Genomic DNA, 23126 nt, shown 5'->3' with positions numbered 1-23126 from the left:
AAAACGGGGTTTCTAGGCTACATCATATGTGTGCATGTGTTTTACAAATAGACTACATGTCTAACGAATAAATATGAATATATGCATAGACGTGCAGTCAGAGTAAATAGATTTAATTAAATAAGAAAGTGTTGAATTGAAATAGATGGCGTATTTCTTTCTAGATGTCAGATTTCTAGATATAATATTATAAATGTATTGGTGCTGTAAGCTTTAAGCAGGTCTTTGCTCTTCAATTTCTATTACACACACATTTACTGTCACTCTTCCACGTCTTGCTTTTCATGTATTATTTATGAGTGAGCAGCGCGTCACTGCATCCCTCCAGCGGTGGGAGTTTCATTGATTTTAAACGTGTGCAATAGTTTTATAGTGGAGACAGAAGCAGTGCTGCGTCATGTGTGTGTTGAATTAGCGCATATACGACACTCACTTTACACTTCGCCTTAAACGCAACCATTTAAGTGTGTAGGCGCCAGAATGGCTATGTCTTTTATATTGTAAACGTCACTTCCTGTCTCTGGTGTAGGTGTATTTAATTGCCATTTTGGGTGTTGGATAGTAAGGAAGTAGGGGGTGAGTAGTAGGGATGGGCAATATGGCCCTAAAACTCTATCACGATAATTCCTGGTATTTGTTGCGATAACGATAAAAATGACGATATATCCATAACGCCATCCACCGCTGTTTTTTGTGTCAAGTGATAGTAGCTGCATGTAGTCTAGACCAGTGTTTCCCAACCTTTTTTCTGCCGTGGCACAGTTTTAATTTGCAAAAAATTTCACGGCACACCATCATCACATTAACCACTAAAATATAACAAAATTGCACAAAACTGCATTGCTTTAAATTGCTTGTTAAGACAGCATATTATTATAAACGTAATACTCACATATGATGTCAATGTGAAACTTGAGCTTGTTTTGATGAACACAAAGATGATATCCTCGCTGGAATTGATGACAACGACACACGGAGCTCTTGGTCAACTGCTCTCAATCTTTCTCTATTTTTGTTCTTTATATAAGTCAAACTGGAAAAGCTGAGCTCACATAAGTAGGTTGTGGAAAAAGAAAACAACACTGAGATTGCACTGTCTGCAATGACTGTGTACTCTTTGGCAGCAGTCAACCAGAAACTGTCCAGAGGTAGGTCACTTAATGTAATTTTCAAACCACGGTCCTGTCTCATTTCAGTGAGCTGCTCTTGTTGCTGCAGCGACAGTCCATTTGCGTTATCCATTGCAGATGAGCTAAATGGGTCTCGAACCCAGTCAAAGGCTTCAGGTTATGTTAAGGGGAAATAAAAAGAGAATTTTTCTTCGAGAGTTGATAGATGCTTACAAATTACCTCACACAATGCCGCAAAGTTGTCTGAATGTCCAGTTTGGGCAAGGGGAAACATCTCAAGAGAGCCTTTTTCCACATGTTGTCGCCAGAGGGCAAGCTTTGATCTGAATCCATGCAGTTTGTCTGTGCTAGTTAGTACATTTTCATTTCTCCCTTGCATTCGCGTGTTCAGTTCATTCAGGTGTGCAAAAATGTCCGCCATGTATGCCAACCGTGCACACCATTCCTCATCTGCCAACAGCAATGCGTACTCCGATTTTTCCGCTGTTAAGAAGGTTTTCAGTTCTTCCCTCAGTTCGTACACACGCGACAAAAGTTTACCACGGGACAGCCATCGGACCTCCGTATGAAGCAATAAAGTCTTATGGTCTGCCCCCATCTCCTCACATAAGATAGCAAATAGTCGGCTTTTCAAAGGCCTTGTTTTTATAAAGTTGACAATACGCACTGCACCATCCATCACATTCGACAGCTCCTTTGGTAACGTCTTGGCAACAAGTGCCTCGCGATGCAAAAAAACAGTGCGTGACCGGATGCTGCTCCGTCGGTACACACACTCACGCAGTTTTCCCATTTTAGTCCTTGTTCAATGTAATCGGATGTCACCCGAAATATTTCCTCTCCTGTTGTTTTTGATGGCAACTCTTTGCAAAAATAAAAATTCTCTCTGATGATTTCACCATCCACAAAGCGCACGTTTGCTAATAGCTGAGCATTCCCACTTATGTCTGTTGATTCATCAATTTGGAGTGCAAATTTGACGCTAGTTTTTATTTTTTCCAGTACAACACTCTCAATGTCAGCGGACATATCATCAATGCGTCTGGCGATTGAATTGTTTGAAACGGCACTTTTGCAATTTCTTTGGCAGCATTTGGACCCAACATTGTTTTCACAATTGCTTTGCATGCAGGCATAATTAATGACTCCACCACCGTATGTGGCTTTTTCGATTTTGCCTCTAAACCAGCAACCAGGTAGCTAGCTTCGAGAGCTTTTTCAGACACTGTGGTACTCTTTCTCATCAAAGAAGCCTGTTTCTCCGTTTGATCTCTCAAACGCACAAAATAGTTTGTCTTTTTTAATAAGTGATGGATGTTTTGTTTGTAAATGACGTTTAAGCTTGCTAGGAACCATTGCATGGTTAGATAGTTTTTCTCCACAGACTAAGCATAAGGGTAGTGCTGCCGAGCGATCCCCGGTGAAAGTGAATCCATATGACAGATAACTGTCGCTGTATTGTCTTGAGCTCACCGTTTTTGCTTTCTTTCCTGTGTCTCCACTGCTAGAGGGCCCAGGTTCCGATTCAGGGTCGTTAGATTTTCTTTTCAAGAATTTATCCATGTTTTCCCGTTGGTTTTAGTAGCGTGGTCGTAATTATGTGTGGAATTCGCACATGGGAAAATCGCGGGCTACGAGGTCACGTATACGTACAGTCTCCTGGATGAGGTCACGTATACGTGGTCAAATACGCGATGAGGTCACAGTTGGTTTACTTTTAATTGTAAAACATTGCTGTACATCTATATTTTATTTATTATTATTAAAAATTGGCCATTTTCCACGGCACACCGGACAACTTGTCACGGCACAGCGGTTGGGAAACACTGGTCTAGACCCTCAGAAAAACAAATATGATCAAAAAGTAAAACTTACCCCAAATCAAACAGCTCCTAAAATATACCTACAGTATTTTTGTAAATATAAAATATAATAGTGAGATTCGACTTCAAAAGGTTGTTGTAAAGAAAAGTTAAATGAACTAAAGCTCAATAAACACATCATGTCATACCTAAAACTGTATATATTCTATTGTTGGGTGGAAACGATTGATCGCATCACGCTGTCAGTCACTCTCTCTTGAACCTAAATGATTGCCAACAAAACACAGACGTATGACTTAGTTTGACTTACCACGTACAGTTCATGTCCGGCATCTTTTAGCACTGGGACCGCACCATCTATCAGTTTCAAACTGTGACGAGGGAGGCGTGACGAGAGCCGTGAGAGATACGAGGCCGGAATGACGCCCAGCTGACACATTATCAATCGCGTCCCGGCCTCGCTTCCTCCTCCCACGGCTCTCGTCATGCCTCCCTCGTCACACAAACGATCTCCAAATCCAGCGTTATATCCACCGTTTATATAACAACCATCACTGAAATGCCGTGAACAAACAGACACACCTAAACTTCACTATCGCAAGAGTAAGGAGCTGCAGCGCAGCCCATCTTGACGCAGCGCAGATAATCTTGATACTAAGCGGGCCTCGCTCTTCAGGTGGCTCGTGGGCGGGCTCTTTCTTTCGCCTTGCTGTGCTTTTCCGGGAGAATGGCCAATAAAAGGAATAGGATCCGTTTGACGACATGTGTGTGCTAGTGTTTGCAAACGACAATGGAAGATGATCGCATCTTAATAGAGTTGGAGCTGTATTTCCGAACCTCTTCAATCAGACACTCAGTAACTTGGTCGATGCTCGCCATGTTGTTCTTTTGTGGACTCTGAACTTTCCGGAAGAAGACACCAGAGAAGAAGACGCCAGAAATGCGTAGAAGGAAGTACAATGCTGCCAAACCGACCAATCACAGCGCTTGCGGTCCGCGTAGGGTCTGCGTTGAGTTGACGCGTTGTTACATTTTTGGAGAGGTGCGCGTCAGGCTACGGCGTAGGGTACGCACAGGGTACTTGGGCTTAACTTACCATTCTTTGTTGCCATTATAGTTTTTAATTATGGAGAAACGATACATAAAACTTTGTACTGATATACGAAGAACATATGGACTACTTTACCTGATCGGTGGACATAGTTTGAACGACATATCTGGGTCCGCCGGCTTTGTAAACAAACTCACGTGTATTGAGCTGCCAGCGGGAAATCTTTGCGACAGTTTTATGACACTGGGGAATAGGGCTGTGCCGATAAACGATATCATATCGAATCGCGATAGAATGTATTTCAAAAACGATGATAAGCTATTGGCATTTTGACTCGATATGGATTAATCTTACAGTCTAACAGAACGCAGAAATAAACGCAAAAACAGTCAGTCAGCGTGCAGCTTTTATCACGCGCGTCAAAGTACAAAGTCCATTTCATACTGCACTTGGCAAAGAAAACTCAACATGAGGAGGAAAACATTACTGGAAGCGGAAACAAAGGTGAAACTAACCTCGAGTTGTCATCACGCGGTTTATCAAGTGTCTTATTTTTTTCGCAATCGCCGGTTAAACAAAACAAACTTGAGGCGCAATTGCAAGCGAGTTACTTTCGAAACTCAAGCACAAATGTTTTTATATCCATCGTTAACATATCTGCTAACATGAGCTGGTGCATATGAAACAAACCAGCACTGCCATGTACAGATTAGAGATGTAATGAAGTGAGTTTGCGTGCACATTAAAATATTAAACCTTCTATGTAAGATGCTTGCATGATTAAAGAAATGTACTACAGTTTATGTGAGATGTCTTTAAGGTTCACTGAATACATTGAATGAATCCCACTACTCGAGCAAGACATTATTGCAGCGTTATGTATGTGCGCACTGCGCAGGTGCTGAGCCAATAGCGTTCGAATGTACCAGTAACGGAGCCCTTTCATTGGTTGAATGTACTGAATGAACACTCCCTTTACTTAACGAGTCAATACGCCCTTTTCACAATGACGTCACTTAACTTCCGCCTTTTTGCAAAGCAGTGCATCATAACATCCGTCTTGCAACAAACAAGAAGAAGAAGAACTTCCGTTTTGCCGTCGCGCTGGAATTTAACAACAGTGAGAAAAAAAGCTGACAGAACACGTATTCAAGTACTTATCATAGCACCTTCGCTAACACAAAAAGAAAACAAAACACTTACCTTCATAATCAAACAGGTACTGTTCAACGAAGAATTTGTATCCTTTCTCTAGCTTTGATCTTGTCGTTAGCGAAAATTTGTCTGCAAGACGTTGTACATCATACGTATTTGTGGCAGATGTGCAAGCCACTTGGTAAACTCCATTCTGAGGCGCTAGCGGAAGTAACTTCTTCTTCTTCTTGAGTTTTACTGGCGGTTGGAAAATCAGCTTATAGGTGCATTACCGCCACCTTACGAACTGGAGTGCTAGCGGAAGTAATGATTAGGGCTGGGCTGATACCACTTTTTCACATCCGATACTGATACCGATACCATAACTTTGAGTATCTGTCGATACCGATACCGATCCAATACCATCTCCATCTACCTTTTTATCAATTAAGCTGTTTATAACACATTTGTCAGCCATACAAAAAGCATCATGCTTAAACTGTGCAACAAATGTTCTACTGTGCAAAAAACTGAAATATGTAACCCACAACATGACTTAAGACTTAAGTTTAGATTTTTATTGAAAATGAGCTTAAACATACAAAATGAAATTTAAAGTGCAACTGTGTGCAAATTCCAATAAAGTACTGGATGTTACGCAACACTCAAAGTAAACCATAAATTAAGTATAATAAATTAACATAAAACATATAAATTACCTCCATCACAAAATGTACAGTAGAACACAGTACAATAAGCACTCACAAAATTTTTCAAATGTAACCTCTTTGGTTGAACTATAAGAGACATAAACACATAAAAATAACCATTTAAAATGGATTTAGTTCCAGAACAAAAAGATACTTGCAATGTAAACTAAAATATTTGGTTAAACTTCAAGTTTCCCATAAGACGTTAAGAGATAGCAGTAGGTTCCCTACCTTTAAAACTGCCACAAAAACCACTGACTCACGTTTTAAGAGTCCTTCCGTCACTTTCTTCGTTATCAGCTTTGCTTTGTTGCTTTCGGGGGGAAGTTTCTCACGCTTCTGAATGACTTCCTGTAGTGTTTGTTGTTGCGGAACACTTTTCTTCTTGGCACTGGTTGTCTGCATAAATTCCTCATACTGCTTTAGATTATGTTTATGCAAGTGTTTTTATCAAATTTGTCGTATTATAGTTTCCCGCTTTGCCACCTCTCAGAACGCTTACGTTGCACACATTGCATTCGGCTTGGCTTTTTTTCTCCTTTAACTGTAATGTATTTTCAAACAGCTGACATTTTAACGATGGACTATCACCCACGTTTTCTAATCGCCGCGCTTTACGGCATGTCGCTCAGAGCATGTCGCGCTTTACGGCATGTCGCGCTTTACGGCATGTCACTCAGAGCATGTCGCGCTGATGGTATTGGATCGGATTGTGCCCCCCGACTTCTACAATATCCGATCCACTAATTTTCGCCCAGTATCGGACTAATATCGATACTGAGTATTGGATCGGCCCACCCCTAGTAATGATACACTGCTTCGCGGCAGAACGGAAGATGCGTGACGTCATGTGAAAAGGGCGTATTGAGTCAAAATGAGACTGAATGAACTGGTACATGTTGTTTATGGCCTAATATCCTCTGTGTTGCAACAGTGCATTAATTTAATTTAATTTTAACTGGTTAAAGGTTAACTTTTGTTAATAAACTGTATTTAAAATAGATTCTTTTAAATACATTTTTTAATTAAATATATATCGAAATAAATATCGTTATCGATCAATATAGAAAAAAACTATCGAGTTTACTTTTTTGCCATATCGCCCAGCCCTACTAGGGAAACAGTGAGCAGAAGTTGCTCGTTGTCGCTTTAAGTTTCAGAATGTTTTTTCAGAATGTAATTTTTATGTAGCTATTACACGTAATTCTGTTGGGAATCTATGGCCGTTATATCTGTTATTAGTGTTTATATAGGTTACATAGTGCTGTTGTCTATGGTCAAGAGTAATTTATTTTATCATTTGGACAATTTACACTGTGGAAACTGGGCACAATTTAGCACTGTACACAATCTATAGCACATAAGTTTAAACAAAAGTAAAGCACGTTGGAGTATTAAAGTGAGCTCATGGTGGTTGAACTTTTAAAAAGATCTTATTTAGGACGTTTTTTATAGTAACTTATCTTGAAAACAGTACATCTGGTTTATTAGTGCAGACATTTGAAGAAATTCTGTCGTCCTGTTGAGCATTGATGTTTGACAAGCGTGACAAGTGTTCACATACTTGCATAACGTGGGTTTCTGTCCTTGGTTGACCTTTGCCTTAAACTATTTCTCAAAGGTCTACTTAACTAATGGGGGTGTACTTAAGTAAACAGATGTACTGCTGAATATGACCAAACCTCCTATGGGCACATATGGTGACATCCTCATGTGAATTAAAGATAAATAAATCCAACTAACCTGCACTTGGTGTTATTCTTTGTTATAAGATGTTCAGGTAAGGCCAACGTGTGTGTTTGTCATTACATAAGCTTTATCATACTGCACAAGATGAAGTCAACGCGAAAAGACCAGCTGCACGCAGCTGCTGACACACACAGACACTTTTGATTTATGCACTAGCAAATGCTTCATAAACACCCACTTGCTCAGTAAGCCAGCTGTCCAATGTGACATGCTAATATAATATAGCATATTAGATTTCCATCCTATCTGTGTTGGATTGGCTCGCCAGCTGACATAAACAACCAAAACAAGGACTATTGTTGGACCAGTTTGTGTTATGCCTCAGTCTTTTCCAGACCTGCTCATCTTGAGATATTTGCACACCACGCAAGAGGAAAGTTCAGGCCAGGTCAACAGATGAATCAAAGAGGTTTTGTCTGTTGTAGTTTCATGTTGACGTGCAGTGCTTTTGCAGCTTTTAGACTGGACTAAGGACAGTTTATGGGAATATACTGTAGGTCTCACTGCTAATGTCAGTGACACTATTTGAACCTAAGGTTTATAGCTGGGTCTCTCTTGTTTAAAGGCCAAGGAGGAAGTCATGTGTATGAGTATGAGTGCTGTGGATGTTTAATGGGTCTGGGTGTGACTGTGTGAAATCAATGCCTTTCCTATACTGTAATAAAATCATTCAGCTCCTTCTGTAAGTGATGTCATAGTAAAAATTGCATCCAACTTGAAAAGTATGTGAAATTGAAATAACAGTTATATTTGTGTCAATCATCTTTATATTTTTTGGACTAGTGTAAATCAGTAACCGAGTTTCTCTCTTTCTCATCATTAGGTTATATCCTCAGTCTGGTGTTGTTGACTTTGCCCCGGCAGCATCTTGTGCAGCTCTACCTCTACGTGCTCACAGCTCTTTTGCTCTTTGCTGGACACCAGGTCTCCAGGTCTGTGCTCAGTGTTGCTTCAAATACACAAAAGTATCTTGAACATTCAATTTGGAGCGATTGAAAACATACAAAGGTTGTTTCTTTCAGAAACTGCATTTCAGACATAAAACAAACATATACACCCCTTTGGAAGACGTGACCAACGCTGGTCCAACACTGGTCCAATTCTGCAACTGCAAAACCATTTGACCAAAATACAACCAACAGAACATTTTCAACCGAATCGAAGGTTTAATCATTTTTGAACGATTTTTAAAAAATGAACCGGAAGTGCTTCTGGACCCGTGTTTACATTTTGCAAAGTGGTCTATAGGATTACCACATTGACAATTTGACAATGAAATGACACAATGCAGCTGTCTGGTAGTTGTTTATATTGCGTGACATTTTAATGATCGTTTTTATAAAAGCAACTGCTCAATGGCCGATTTCTTTCTGTAGGGATTATGTACATGGCGAGCTGGACTCGGGTTATGAAGGTCCCCTCTATCTGGAGCCGCTGTCTATGAATCGCTTTACCACTGCACTCGTTGGTAAGTCCTGTGTTCACTTTTTCCCTGCTGCATTTTTAGTGAGGGAGAGCTGGTTTTGTGTTACTAGACTTCGGTTCCCACCCTGGCTGGAAAAGGAACCTGATTACTGAACTATAGCTCAGAAACTGAAAGAAGAGAAACCAGATCTCGGTGTGCTCAGTTTGCTGATGAATAGAGGTCCTGGGAAATACTTCCAGTTTTCAGAATGAGGGAATGGATGGCACGTAACCAGTCTTTTCCATGAAAAACCGAGGCTTTAATTCGCTTCTTAGCCATTTAAGACAGCAGTGATACTTTATTGTGCCTTAGTTAAACCTGAGATGACTAGTCTGGTTTTATTAATCAGGTTGTTTAGAAAGGGGTTAGGAGAATATCTGGATGGCAGGTTATCCATGTGATTTGGACTTGAGAGTATGTTTGCGTTTTTGAAAAGTTTCACGTACACACGACGGCGTTATCAAAACGATCTGCATTTACATAGATCTGGGAAAACGAGTAAAAACGCTGTATTATGCATGCCAGGCCAGTGGATGGCGCTGTTGCGCTATAAAGAAACCCTACGTGCCTGCGGACATACGCATACCCTGTTTTAAGCTGAAAGCGCTTTTAATACACTTTGTCGTCGTGTATGTGCGCTTATAGTTTGTTTATATAAATACTATGTCTACGCTGGTTGTAGTGGTGCAGTAAATATACTTTTTGCTGGAGAAATTATAATGGGTATGTCACGCAGCACAACCAAGCAGCATGGAGGTCATCATTTTTGGTTTGGAGAATACTTGCACATGCCTACAGACTGAACGCATAATACGCATGCAGTGTTTCCCTTAGGTTTACGGCTTTGAGGGGGGGCTGCGGTCTCTTTTTTTTTGCGCGGAGGTCCGGACAATACTTTTTTTAATAAATAGTGTTAAATCAATCAATCTAATGTTTAATCAGGCCATTTACTTTATATTCTGATAGCCACAGTCTGTATGAAACATAGAAGGTCTGGTAACTGAGAAAATGTGCTGTAGGCTCTGGTGCTGAAGCGAAGTCCCTGTGGTCTATTTTAATATTTAAAAAACTACTGACAACAAAATGTAACAACTGAAATAAATATATCGTTTGCAGGAGTACTTGCAAAGTTACGAACAGCCTTTCCATGCCATTCATACTAGAACTGATTCTAAATATTCTTTCCAATTAAAACATGATTCACAATGAAATGCTCTTAACATGCTGATTATTTGTGCTATTAATGTCATAAATGTTGTATGTAGATACAAGACATTAGGGCTGAACGATTAATCGAAATCGAATCGCAATCGCGATGTGAGACGTTGCGATTTGCTAATCGCAAGAGTCTGCGATGTGGAAGCGATGTGAAAAATAGGAAACGCGTCTGTTCCAAGCCCGCTTTGAGTGGCATTCTTGCTAACCAACTGAGTGAGCGCACCTCCGTTATGCCTAATCAGCACTGCCCCAGCCAACTGCGTAAATGTCCGTCATTAAAAAAACAAACATACAGAAGGCAGGAGAGAGACAGTGTGTGTTATTATGGCATATGCAGAGTCAGATCGATCATTAGGCAAATAAATACTAAAGAACCGTCCAATTCAGAAGACCGCACACACAGCCTGTGTCATACTCGCGCGACTCTTCCCCGCGTTGTGCGTCTCGCGGACGAGCCGTTTAAACTTGACGCGCATACACAGCCTGTTTCGTAATGACGTTTATAGTACTTGAGTCCGGCTCGGGCATCTGGCAATATGGACGAGGCTTGACGCACGCGCGCACCCTGTGTCAACTCACGCCTAGCTCCGCGTTTCAAACAAATGTAAATTCTATCTAACTGTTTTGCTAATTTCACTTGGATGAAATTAAACATTCAGCACATTTTTTACTTGTTTTAAAAAATCCCACATACTTAAACAATAATAAATCAGCCTATGTAAACTATGAACTATTTTAATAATTCACTAACACAATAGAAAATGTTATGGATTTAAGGGTTACAATGGGAGTTGTATTTGTTTTAATGGAAACTATAATAGTGTACACTGGTATTTGGATTGTATTGGTGTGATGTAATCTGGAAGTTGGGAACCAATTGAACAACAGTAAGCCCTATTTGAATAATGCCCAAAGCACACTACAAAAATTAATTTTGTAATGGTTTTAATGGAAACAATTAAATGTTTTTATTTTTGTTGTTTTCTTTCAGGGTAACTATACCCATACTGTGCTCCACACAACAATATTGAATTGAAGCTTGAATTAGAAAAGTTAAAATCGCAAATCAAATCGCAATCGCAATGTCTGTCAAAAATATCGCAATTAGATATTTTCCCCAAATCGCACAGCCCTACAAGACATTATGTTTTATAATCTGTCACAAACCTATATAGCAAACAGTAAACTGACTGACAGCTAAAAATACTTTATTACTGCTGCATTTTCGTTTACTTAAGCGTTACAGTAAAAGTGTCCATTTATTTACCTGCTCTTGGTGTCTGCAGGTCTTTATATGCGACGTGTCTTTGGTGGGAGAAGCAGCGCTCACGGAGCGGAAATGAAGCGCGTTTGGTGCTAAATAAAGATATTAGAGGATGTAGCGGCAAAATATAATCAACATAAATGTCCCTGAGTGCGCGTGATGTGTGCGCGCGCTTCGGGTCGGAACTGGATACAGAGAGCAGAGGAGAATTGTAAAGGTGCGACACGTAGAAACAGAAATGACATGCCGCCATGTTAATAAGATAAATAACATAATGCTATTTAGTAATGCTGCAACGACGCGTCGACGTCGTTGATTACGTGCGTGAAATGCGTCGACGTTTCGTATTATTTACGTTTATCTGGTGTAATAGCAGTTTCTGTTCCCGGGCGTTTGTAAATTAATCAGCAGAACAAGAGAAAGTATAATTCACCCGACAAAAAGCGATCGAGAGCCTCGGACGCAGTAAGTTAGTGAATGGACGGAGGAATTCCCCCTAACGTTAAGTTACCCCCGGAATGCGATCATCACAGCATGGACACGCAATCACAAATGGACGGAGAGGGGCACGTAGATGTAGACTTTCATAATAAATTACTTTTTTGTAATTTACTTTTTTGTAATGTAAAACTACGCCTTACATGAATGATTTACATTAACGCTATTGTACTAGTTTAAGTTAGTGTATGTGAACCTTTGCAGATTGTGACCCTGCATAAATTACTCTTAAGTAGGACTGCTCGATTATGACAAAAAACATAATCACGATTATTTTGGCCAATATTGAGATCCCGATTATTTAACACGATTACTCATTAACTTTTAAAACGACATAGAAAATAAATAACTTAATTTATTTAACTTAAATAAATAACAGCACAGCTGAACCACTGTAAAGGAAGGGGGTGCGCTGTGGATTTATACCACAAGAAAAGAGATGATCCTTGCAAAATGGAATGTGGCACAATAATCGTTTTACCTCGATTATTTTGTTTTTGTAATTGTTGAAGGTCAAAATTGACGATTACGATTAATTTTCGATTAATTGCACAGCCCTACTCTTAAGCTTCAAAAAGGACTGACTATCATGAAACCACCAATGCACTTTTTATGTCATTCGATAGCTTTATGCGAGGAATAAACCAATATAGCATAATTAAGAAACTCTGACCTCCGCTGGTGCTGTCTGTCAATCTCCAGTCAGCATGCGTGTGTACGGTGACGGTCAGGACGCTACTCTTTCCAACATGTTCCAATGTTTTCATTATTCTTCATAATGACAAGATGATAGTCTATGGTTTTGTTTAAAATGTATTTTGCTAGAGACTGAGTTAACGTTACTCGCTGAGTATAGCTTAGTTTATTAGAAGCACTGGAAGCGGTCTGAATATGTTGCGTCTTCATACGAAATAACTCTTTTTAAACCTCTGATTTAACTGTATACTGTCGGATTATGTGTTAAACATGTAACATATCATCTCTTCTCGCTGTGTTCTAACTATTATTTACTTTGAGGAGCAAAATGATCCCCGGGACTTCAGAAGGAGTAGGTGCTTTAAGCGCATCATTGTGCGTCCGGGATGCGCATAACTGTAAATAACGATGCGAATGCATTAAGCGCATCATTCTGAGTTCCGGGTGCGCGGGCTCGCTTTAACGCCACTCTGCATTAGAGTCTTTTATACGGTGATAGTTTTGTACAATAAACAGAGACAGATAGTAGTATTTTACTTTTACTCAATTATATCATGAGACTGAAAATAGAGTCGGATATTACTGTGAGGAAAAAAATACAGAGCATATATCATGCTCTAGTATTTCATATACACATTTTTTTAATGTTTTTACATTTACATTTAGTCATTTAGCAGACGCTTTTATCCAAAGCGACCTACAGATGAGAGAAACAATGGAAGCAATTGGAACAACATAAGGACAACAAAAAGCATAAGTGCAATAAAACATTTTTTTTTACCTTTAATAGAGTACTTAAGTACATAAAAAATCTGTATTTTTTTTACTTTTAAAATTAAAACTACTTAATTAAAAGAAGATGGTGATTTTAATGTAAACACGGATTAAAATGTTAAAACGACAATATTTATTTATAAAATGTAGTGGAGTAAAAAGTATGATTTGCTTTATAATGTAAGAAAATACTAGAACTTATTGTTTATTTGCAAAGTTTGCCAAAGGATTAATCAAAAAAATCTTTATTCGATAAAAAAAATTGTTAGATTAGTCGACTAATCGAAAAAATAATAATCGTTAGATTAGTCGACAATTAAAATAATTGTTAGTTGCAGCCCTACTATTTAGTTTGTTTAGTACGAGAACAAGGTATAGACATGTTATATAGGAAAGGTAACCTTAAATGACTTCTCTTGTGATCTAACGCTACATAAAAAATTTAATTAACTTGACCTTTGGGGGGGCGGAAGGTGCCATTGGAGGGGCGGTGCACCACCCTAAGGTAATGGCAGGGGAAACACTGCGCATTGCGTATTATGTCATCGTTTTTGGAAAAAGCTTAATGCCATCATTTTCAAAAACTTGCACTTTTAGACCCGTTATTCAAAAGTTTGCGTTTTCAGTCCCCCAAAATGCCGTTGTCGTGTAAATGAACAGCCAAAACGCATTAAAAGATTTCTGTTTTTTTGTTGAATACGGTCTCGTGTAAACGGCCTCTTGATCTCTGGATCAAAGTGAAGTGTACTGACATGACATAAAGCAGTGTATCTGAACTGCATTCGGTGTGTTTTTCATGCTTGAAGGAAGTGAATGAATGTCACAAAACCAACCTCCTGTAATCTAAAGTTGCAACAGCTCTGATGTGCACAACGGTTTTCAGTAAACAAAACAAACACTCAATGTTTTGTATTGTTTTATTAATTTTTTGCTTTAGTAAAACCCCTTCCACTCTGACAGTCACATTGGTTAATCTGAGTTTGGGAGTAATAAAAGGGATGAATAGTTATGTATCCAGTTTTCATTTGTTTTGCTTGATGTAATGGTCCAAAAGATAAAGATATGTAAAAATTCAAGGCTGTTGACCACAAATTTAGTGTTGACCGACCACAAGCATAGTCTAGTAAAATGTAGGGATGTAACGATTCACTTAGCTCACGATGCGATGCGGTTCACGATTCTGATCTCACGATGCGATTTATTCACGATTTACTCACGATTTATTTTGAAAAAATGAGTTGAAACAAATTAGAAATGAACAACGTCCCTTGCATTATTTCTTAAATGCTTCACGTTTCTTTGTATGATAAAAAAATGTTTTATTTCAAATAACAAAACTAAACTGCAATTTTATAACAAATTAATAATAGAAAAAGTCTCTTTAATATAAACAAACTAATACTGTCTGTGCTTTTCTTGGATTTTTTTGCATTTAAGAAATATCAGCATCCACGTTTAGGTTTGCAGTGAAAATAGCGGCCCCTGCTGTTCAAAAAATGTATTGCGATTCAGTTCAAGCCTCAACCGATTTGAATCGTCGCTCATTATAACCGATTTTCAACCGGCTCACGGTGAATCGTTACATCCCTAGTAAAATGGCTATTAAATAGTAAAAAAGCAAAATAATTGGCTGGCGTTTTGATTCGACATGTCAAGTGACATGTCATGTGGCACCTTGAACTAGGGGTGTGCGATATGACGATATTTGATCGCGAACGATTAAAATGACAGCACGATCCACTTTTTCGGAAAAATCGTTACATCGTCCTATATAGTGCACGACACGTTATATCCGTTGCTGTTCTATTGATTTCGTCAACATCCGTGCGATAGATGGCGCCAAGTTAACAAACTCGTGTACGTTGCTCGTAAATTTAGTGAGATTAAGCGACGCAGTCAGTGACGATGGAGGGAAACGCGGAGCAGTTGGTCCCTAAAAAAAATTCAACATCTGTAATATGGAAATGGTTTGGTTTTTCCCCAACAGACACAGCGCAAACAGCAGTTATTTGCAAATGTTGCAATGATAAGATTCGCACGTCGGATGGCAACACAACAAACCTTTTTAACCACCTCAAAAGAAAGCACCCGAAAGAGTATGCCGACAGTCAAATTATAACGGGACCCCACGCGAGAACATCAGGTACAACCAAGCAGCCAGAAACTACAAGGCTTAAACAAACGACTTTAACGAAAGACGCATTTGAGAAAGGAACTCCGTATGACAGAACGAGCAAGCGCTGGAAAGATGTAACTGATGCGGTGACATTTTACCTGGCCAAAGACATGATTCCCATAAAGACTGTGGAAAATGAGGGCTTTAAAAGACTGCTCAAAGTCGTAGATCCACGTTACGAAATACCCAGCCGCAAATATTTTTCTTCCACGGCCATTCCACAACTTTATTCCGAGTGCCGCAGCAAGATGCAAAACAAAATTCAAAACGTAAAGTTTTTTGCTACAACAGCTGATTTATGGTCTAGCCGTACGTCAGAGCCTTATTTAAGTCTGACGGTTCACTTTATTCATGACTGGAAGTTGTGCAGTGCGTGTCTAGAAACAACATATTTCCCACAAGATCACACGGGCGAGCTCATAGCGCAAGGCCTCAGGGACGCGCTTGAATGTTGGAGACTGAAAGAAGCAAACATGACCTGTATGACGACAGATAGCGGGGCCAATATGGTGAAGGCATTGGAGCTCAACAGCTGGACTCGTCTGCAGTGTTTTGGGCACAGACTCCACCTAGCCATCGGTGAGTGCAACTAAAAATAAATATTGTCTCTGCCATTCAGGAGATTGTTCGTATAATAAATAATTTAAAATTACATTAGGAACATTGAACAGTAAAATTATGAGATTAGTTTGCAATAATAATTGCACTGTTATATGTAATTGTTTTGTATTATTTATATATAAAAACGTTTTTGTGGAACATCTGTTTGGTTTCAATAAAATAATATATTTTTATAATATAAACATTTGTAAATAAAATTTTACATTGTGCATTAGGTTAAATCTAATTAATACATTATTCTTTTTTATTAGAAAAAAGTGCCAAAGACCCTCGTGTTGAACGTGTAACATCGGTTTGCAAGAAAGTCGTCAGTACATTCTCCTTCAGCTGGAAGAAAAAGAGGGACTTAAGTAATGCTCAAACTGAGCTAAAGCTACCTCAACAGAAGCTCATCACCGAGTCCCCAACACGATGGGGTTCGAGACTCAACATGATCGAGAGAGTGCTTGACCAGGAAAAGGCCATTTCTCAGGTCCTGAAGGCAGACAAGAAGACTAGGCATTTGGTCCCGTCATGGCAAGATGTTGACGTAATGGAGTCTGTGAAAAAGGCATTGAGTCCACTGAAAGACTTTACTGATGCACTCTCAGGTGAGGACTATGTGAGTATATCTTATGTAAAGCCAGTGCTTCACCTGTTGAAAGTCAACATTTTGAGCCTGAATGATGAAGACACTGAACTAACAAAAACAATGAAGACAAGCATTCTCGCATACCTCACTGACAAATATCAGGACCCCACCACTGATGACCTGCTGGACATGGCTTCGCTTGTCGATCCCAGGTTCAAAACACAATACATAGACAAAGACAAGATAGAGGGAATACAAACCAGAGCTTTGTCTGAGCTGGAGTCTTTGCTGACCATACAGTATCCAACATCAGATCAGCAGCCTACATCTAGTACCTCAACCTCCACATCACAGAGCCCTGATGAGGGTCAGACACCACCCAAGAAAGCAAAACAATCACTTGCCAGCTTTTTAAAAGCCTCAGGTGTTGTAAGTGCATCTGCAGCCACAACATCAGCTTCCTCATCTCTAAAAGAGGCAATAGAAGGAGAATTGAAGGGATACTTGTCCACACCAAATGCAGAAAGTGAGGTGGATCCACTGGGATGGTGGAAAGTCCATGAGGCAAACTTTCCAAGAGTTAGCCAACTTGCTAGAAAGTATTTATGCATTCCAGCCACAAGTGCTCCCTCAGAAAGAGCCTTCAGTACTGGTGGCAATATTGTCACCTGCCAAAGGGCAACTCTCAAGCCAGATAAAGTGAATCAGCTGGTTTTCCTTTCTAAAAATTTGTGACTGTGATTAGTTATACTGTGTGTTATTTTAGAAATTGATATGTTCCAAAGCTGCTAAGTTTACAAGACTCAGGACTCAGGTCAGGAAATATTTTTGTACCTTTATTGTTTTGGTTCTGAAACACGTTGCACTTTGAAAAATCTACTAAACAGATTACGAAAGGTAGTTTACATTTTGTATGTGTGTTTTTGTTTTTACCTTTGGAAGCCAATGTTTATTTTTTGGGAGTTATGCTAAAGTCTGTGCACTTGCATTTATTTAACTAGACCAAGTACATTTTTATTTAAACATTATTTAACTTTGTAAAAAATAAGCTATTTACATTTTTGAACCTGTTTGCTGGGATCTATGTCTAATAAGCTGTCTGACTGTTACAACTGTTAGATTTATTAAACCAATGTTCATTTTGTGATGTTCATTGTAATGCAAGTCTTGTTGAATGTTCATACTTTCAGAATTGCACTTGCATTAAATCTTAACTTGATTAAAATATTCTTGAAAATATAAATGGTGAAGAGTATGTTTTTATATGGGGACATTAGTTTGGCTGTATTGTAGCTCTGTAATTTGCAAAATAGTCTTAAAACCTACTTGAAAAAGAACCGGGATAAAATCGTGAATCGTGATGTATCCAGAAAAAATCGTGATTTGAATTTTTTTCTATATCGCCCACCCCTACCTTGATCTGTACACAGAGTACACACACTGTACCTTTGCTGATGCCAAAGTTTCAATCATACTCAAAGCTCTCTGTGACGTAGTTTATGTATAATTACAATGTCGTGAGAACAAATATATTCATAGGCACAGGGTGTGTAGTCCTTGCCCTGGCCACGGGCATGATGTGCGTGTGCATCTATGCAAACAGTTAAATACAATTGCCAGGGTTTTTCCTGCATAGAGAAATTGGAGGCGGCCGCCTCCATCTAATGTCGTGCCGCCTCAGGCTCTCGCCAAAATTATGTTGTGAGACTTCACAAGAAATGCTGGGTGCATTTAAGAGACTGTCATTTGTAACTGCAGTTGCGACATTACGCCACAGTGGAGGCGTTGTTTCGTTATCAGCACACTGAGGCGCTAAAAAGAGTTCCAGAACAAGAGCTAGCTGCGTTTCACGGCTGTTTGTTTTGCATCCAAGTACGTTTAATTTCTTGATATTTCTTAAATTAACATGAAGTACATCACTGTAATGTCTTTAGCTGTGCAGTTGGATCGTTGAATTAGCGTATACTGTACACAGAGAGTTCGCCAGTATGAACGCACATTTCGTTCAGAACGACTCGCACACGATCATTTGAACCGATTCATTTAAACTATTGAACTTTTCAGTCACTAGCGAATATAAGTAATGTTTTATATAACTTAATAATTGTCATTTTTATCTAATTTTATTAGAACTTTTAATATGTCAAACTCAAAGTCACTTTGGTTAAGCCACTTAAAGGTACGGTAGGCCTACGTGTGTGTGTACAAGATCAGGATGGCACCACCTCCGCCTCATTTTGAGCCAGGAAAAACCCTGATTGCTAATGAAAAATTATACAAATGAAAAGTTATGTGGCATTCGTCTATTTAGCATAGTTGGCAGAGTCGCCGGCCCTTTAAAATGTTGTATTGGTTGCAAAAATATTGAATATTTTTAAAGTCCGAATTGGCTTATGCAGAGAACTTTAACAGTAGATGTTTCCATTTCCAATTGAAAGATTCTTGAAGGGCAGCGCAATATAATCAAATGAAATTATAAAATAGGAAAATGTTCTTTTACAGTCTGTGATTTATTGAAAAACGTATTTACAGCGTCTCATAGAGTTTCAGTAAGGATCTGTTTGTTCACACAAACTCCATCCATCATTTTAGTTTGGCGTGGTCTAAGGTTTTCTTATAGCTTATAGCATTTGTTGTAATGTTGCGTGGAGGTAAATCAACTATGGCACAAATAAACTTAAATTTCAATAGTTAGTATACTTGAAAATTTATTCAGTATCATATTCATGTATCAGTAGACTAGGCATCATTATAGACATAAATGTGCCATTTTATCTGAATTTAAATGGTGAGCTGTTGCTGTTATTGTTGTTTATCATATGTATTTATATATTATTACTCATCAGTTTTGTTATGATTTAAAAAAAAAAATTTTTCAACTGTTAGATAAGAAGCTGTAGGTGTAGTATTTTATTCTTGCCGATACCATGTTTTGCTGAGGCCGTGCAACAAAGCTGAGCTCAGTTCAGTTGGAGTGTTACTTAATATTCAGAAAAACATGTAAATTAGGGATGGGCAATATTATATCGTTTGCGATATACCGGTAGAAATTCCCCACACGATAGGAATTAGTCTTCCCGCGATATAAACGATAAATTCTAGTTGATGACGTATTTCTTTGTGAGACCCATTCGCAGCTCATATGTGAAGCGAAAACGGGTATAGCGGAGGGCGGACGTGAAGCTGAGAAAGAGTTTGCACTAAAAGCTCTAAATCTCGTTTAGGTAGATGCATCCGAGTTAGGGCTGTGCCGATAAACGATATCATATCGAATCGCGATAGAATGTATTTCAAAAACGATGATAAGCTATTGGCATTTTGACTCGATATGGATTAATTTTAGTCGTAACAGAACGCAGAAATAAACGCAACAACAGTCAGTCAGCGTGCAGCTTTTATCATGCGCGTCAAAAGTACAAAGTCCATTTCATACTGCACTTGGCAAAGAAAACTCGACATGAGGAGGAAAACATTACTGGAAGCGGAAACAAAGGTGAAACTAACCTCGAGTTGTCATCACGCGGTTTATCAAGTGTCTTATTTTTTTCGCAATCGCCGGTTAAACAAAACAAACTTGAGGCGCAATTGCAAGCGAGTTACTTCGAAACTCAAGCACAAACGTTTTTATATCCATCGTTAACATATCTGCTAACATGAGCTGGTGTTTATGAAACAAACCAGCACTGCCATGTACAGATTAGAGATGTAATGAAGTGAGTTTGTGTGCACATTCAAATATTGAACCTTGTATGTAAGATGCTTGCATGATTAAAGAAATGTACTACAGTTTATTTGAGATGTCTTTAAGGTTCACTGAATACATTGAATGAATCCCAATACTCGAGCAAGACATTATTGCAGCGTTATGTATGTGCGCACTGCGCAGGTGCTGAGCCAATAGCGTTCGAATGTACCAGTAGCGGAGTCCTTTCATTGGTTGAATGTACTGAATGAACACTCCCTTTACTTAACGAGTCAATTGAGTCAAAATGAGACTGAATGAACTGGTACATGTTGTTTATGGCCTAATATCCTCTGTGTTGCAACAGTGCATTAATTTAATTGAATTTTAACTGGTTAAAGGTTAACTTTTGTTAATAAACTGTATTTAAAATAGATTCTTTTAAATACAGTTTTTTAATTAAATATATATCGAAATAAATATCGTTATCGATCAATATAGAAAAAAACTATCGAGTTTACTTTTTTGCCATATCGCCCAGCCCTAATCCGAGTTAATGTTTAGTTTCACTTTCGTTTTATTTAATTCGTTTGTTAAGTATTCGTTGATAGTCATAATACGTTACACCACAACATTTAGTTTGGCTAAAAGTATTTATTTAAACATTCGTTAGATGTTATGCGCGTGTGCGCAAATTGTTTAATATGATTTCTTGCCTGTTATATACAGGATGAACGGAGCTTCCCGTGCGCAGCTCGTGCCCAAATGTGCTTTCATAGCGACACAGCGTGAACAGCACTGCTGCCTGTTTACATACAGTACAAAATGCGAGTTTGTATTACGTTATTTTAAGTACATTTATGAGCATATAAAAGCATTGATTATTTAATTAGATTTCTTTTATCCGCATTTTTCTGTTCTCTTTCCGTAGTGCGAGTCATAGACAGATTCAGTGTATGTTGCTGTGAGAAGAGAAGGTTCACACAGTTCAAGAGAGAGTGATTGACAGCGTGATGCGATCGATCGTTTCCTCCCAACAATAGAATATATACAGTTTTAGGTATGACATGATGTGTTTATTGAGCTTTAGTTCATTTAACTTTTCTTTACTACAACCTTTTGAAGTCGAATCTCACTATTATATTTTATATTTACAAAAATACTGTAGGTATATTTTAGGAGCTGTTTGATTTGGGCTAAATTTTACTTTTTGATAATATTTGTTTTTCTGAGGGTCTAGACTACATGCAGCTACTATCACTTGACGCAAAAAAACAGCGGTGGATGGCGTTATGGATATATCGTCATTTTTATCGTTATCGCAAGAAATACCAGGAATTATCGTGATAGAGTTTTAGGGCCATATCGCCCATCCCTAATGTAAATTATTATTCATTTGCATATAAAGACTTTAGGCTAAGCCCATATTTGCTTTGGTAAGATCATCTCTTTATATTCAAATACAAGTTCCTTTAACCGTGAAGAGTAAACCTGTAGACTAACGAGCCATACTTTTAACCCTTAAGAGAGACACAACATCCTGCAACATTTGTGTATTAAGTTAGTTATTACTTATTGTATCTTTTATTTGCTATGTCAACACACAAACATTGTGTCCGCTGTCCACCCAATGAGATACAATGAAAGCAAGCGTTTAAAGAAAGATAGAGGTTTGTTCGTGTGATGCAATTTTGTGTATTTTGGTGTTTGTTCAGTAAGGTTATCCTCTGCCTCAGGTCAGCTGGTGGTGTGTACGCTGTGTTCCTGCGTCATGCAGACAAAGCAGATCTGGTTATTTTCTGCACACCTGCTCCCCCTGGTGGCTAGACTGTGCCTCGTGCCTCTGGAGACCATCGTGTTCATCAACCGCTTTGCCATGATCTTCACTGGTCTGGAGGTGCTTTACTTCCTGGCCTCAAACTTGCTGGTGCCCTACAATCTGGCCAAAACCGCCTACAGGGAGCTGGTGCAGGTATGCCGACATAACAATACAATTATTTTATGATAGATTAATTCACATAAAAAATGAATACGATTGTCATGTATTTAGCCTCATGTCGTTTCACACTTTACTTTTAACACAATAGTGGAATTTCTCTGGGACACATTAAAGGGATCGTTAATTAAAAAATGAACATTCTGCCTTTTACTCACCCTCAGATTGTTCCAAACCTGTATACATTTCTTTGTTCTGTTTACAGGTTTTTACAATCATTTGGCACTAATTTCAGAACCTTGACGTCATTTTTCAAAACTCTAGTCACAAAACTCAAAACGGTCATCACTTGTAACACAGGCTGTCCAATGTTCAAAACATTGCATTGTGCATTCATATCTTTAAAGAAATCTTGCACTTGCACAATCATTGGTTCAAAAAACTTTATTTATTTATTAAAATGTGTTGTGAAATACCATTGAAACGTTAATTTAGATCACCCACACACAAGCCACCGATAGTTTCACTGTGTCATTGTTCGTACAATAATTAAATATTGTAGTACAAAATAGGTGATACATGTTTCATTATGGTACTACATGTAAATACATCCCTGTAAAAGTACTGC

At 38.6% G+C, this 23126-nt stretch overlaps 2 protein-coding genes across 2 annotated transcripts in view; both read left to right on the top strand.

The window, feature by feature from the left end:
* The window catches only part of rnf145b (ring finger protein 145b), a 39032-nt gene that overhangs the window by 6411 nt on the left and 9495 nt on the right, over window positions 1–23126 (top strand). Inside the window, exons 3-5 of the mRNA XM_057360138.1 lie at window positions 8421–8529; window positions 8974–9065; window positions 22299–22534. Of these exons, the coding sequence (XP_057216121.1) occupies window positions 8421–8529; window positions 8974–9065; window positions 22299–22534 (437 nt within the window). The remainder of the gene's footprint in view (window positions 1–8420; window positions 8530–8973; window positions 9066–22298; window positions 22535–23126) is intronic.
* Window positions 14851–19352, top strand: LOC130570052 (E3 SUMO-protein ligase ZBED1-like). The gene is made up of 2 exons (XM_057360139.1): window positions 14851–16267; window positions 16561–19352. The coding sequence occupies exons 1-2, from the start codon at window positions 15418–15420 to the stop codon at window positions 17613–17615; spliced, it is 1905 nt and encodes a 634-aa protein (XP_057216122.1). The 5' UTR covers window positions 14851–15417; the 3' UTR covers window positions 17616–19352.

Source organism: Triplophysa rosa, linkage group LG19 (genome assembly GCF_024868665.1).
Source record: "Triplophysa rosa linkage group LG19, Trosa_1v2, whole genome shotgun sequence".
Taxonomy (NCBI): domain Eukaryota; kingdom Metazoa; phylum Chordata; class Actinopteri; order Cypriniformes; family Nemacheilidae; genus Triplophysa; species Triplophysa rosa.
This window is presented reverse-complemented; position numbering and strand designations above follow the sequence as displayed.

Bases quoted from the DNA above. Each gene is read 5' to 3' on its own strand.
- LOC130570052 (XM_057360139.1), top strand. From the start codon at position 15,418: ATGGAGGGAAACGCGGAGCAGTTGGTCCCTAAAAAAAATTCAACATCT. The intron at 16,268-16,560 runs GTGAGTGCAACT...CTTTTTTATTAG, and splicing joins CAGACTCCACCTAGCCATCG to AAAAAAGTGCCAAAGACCCT.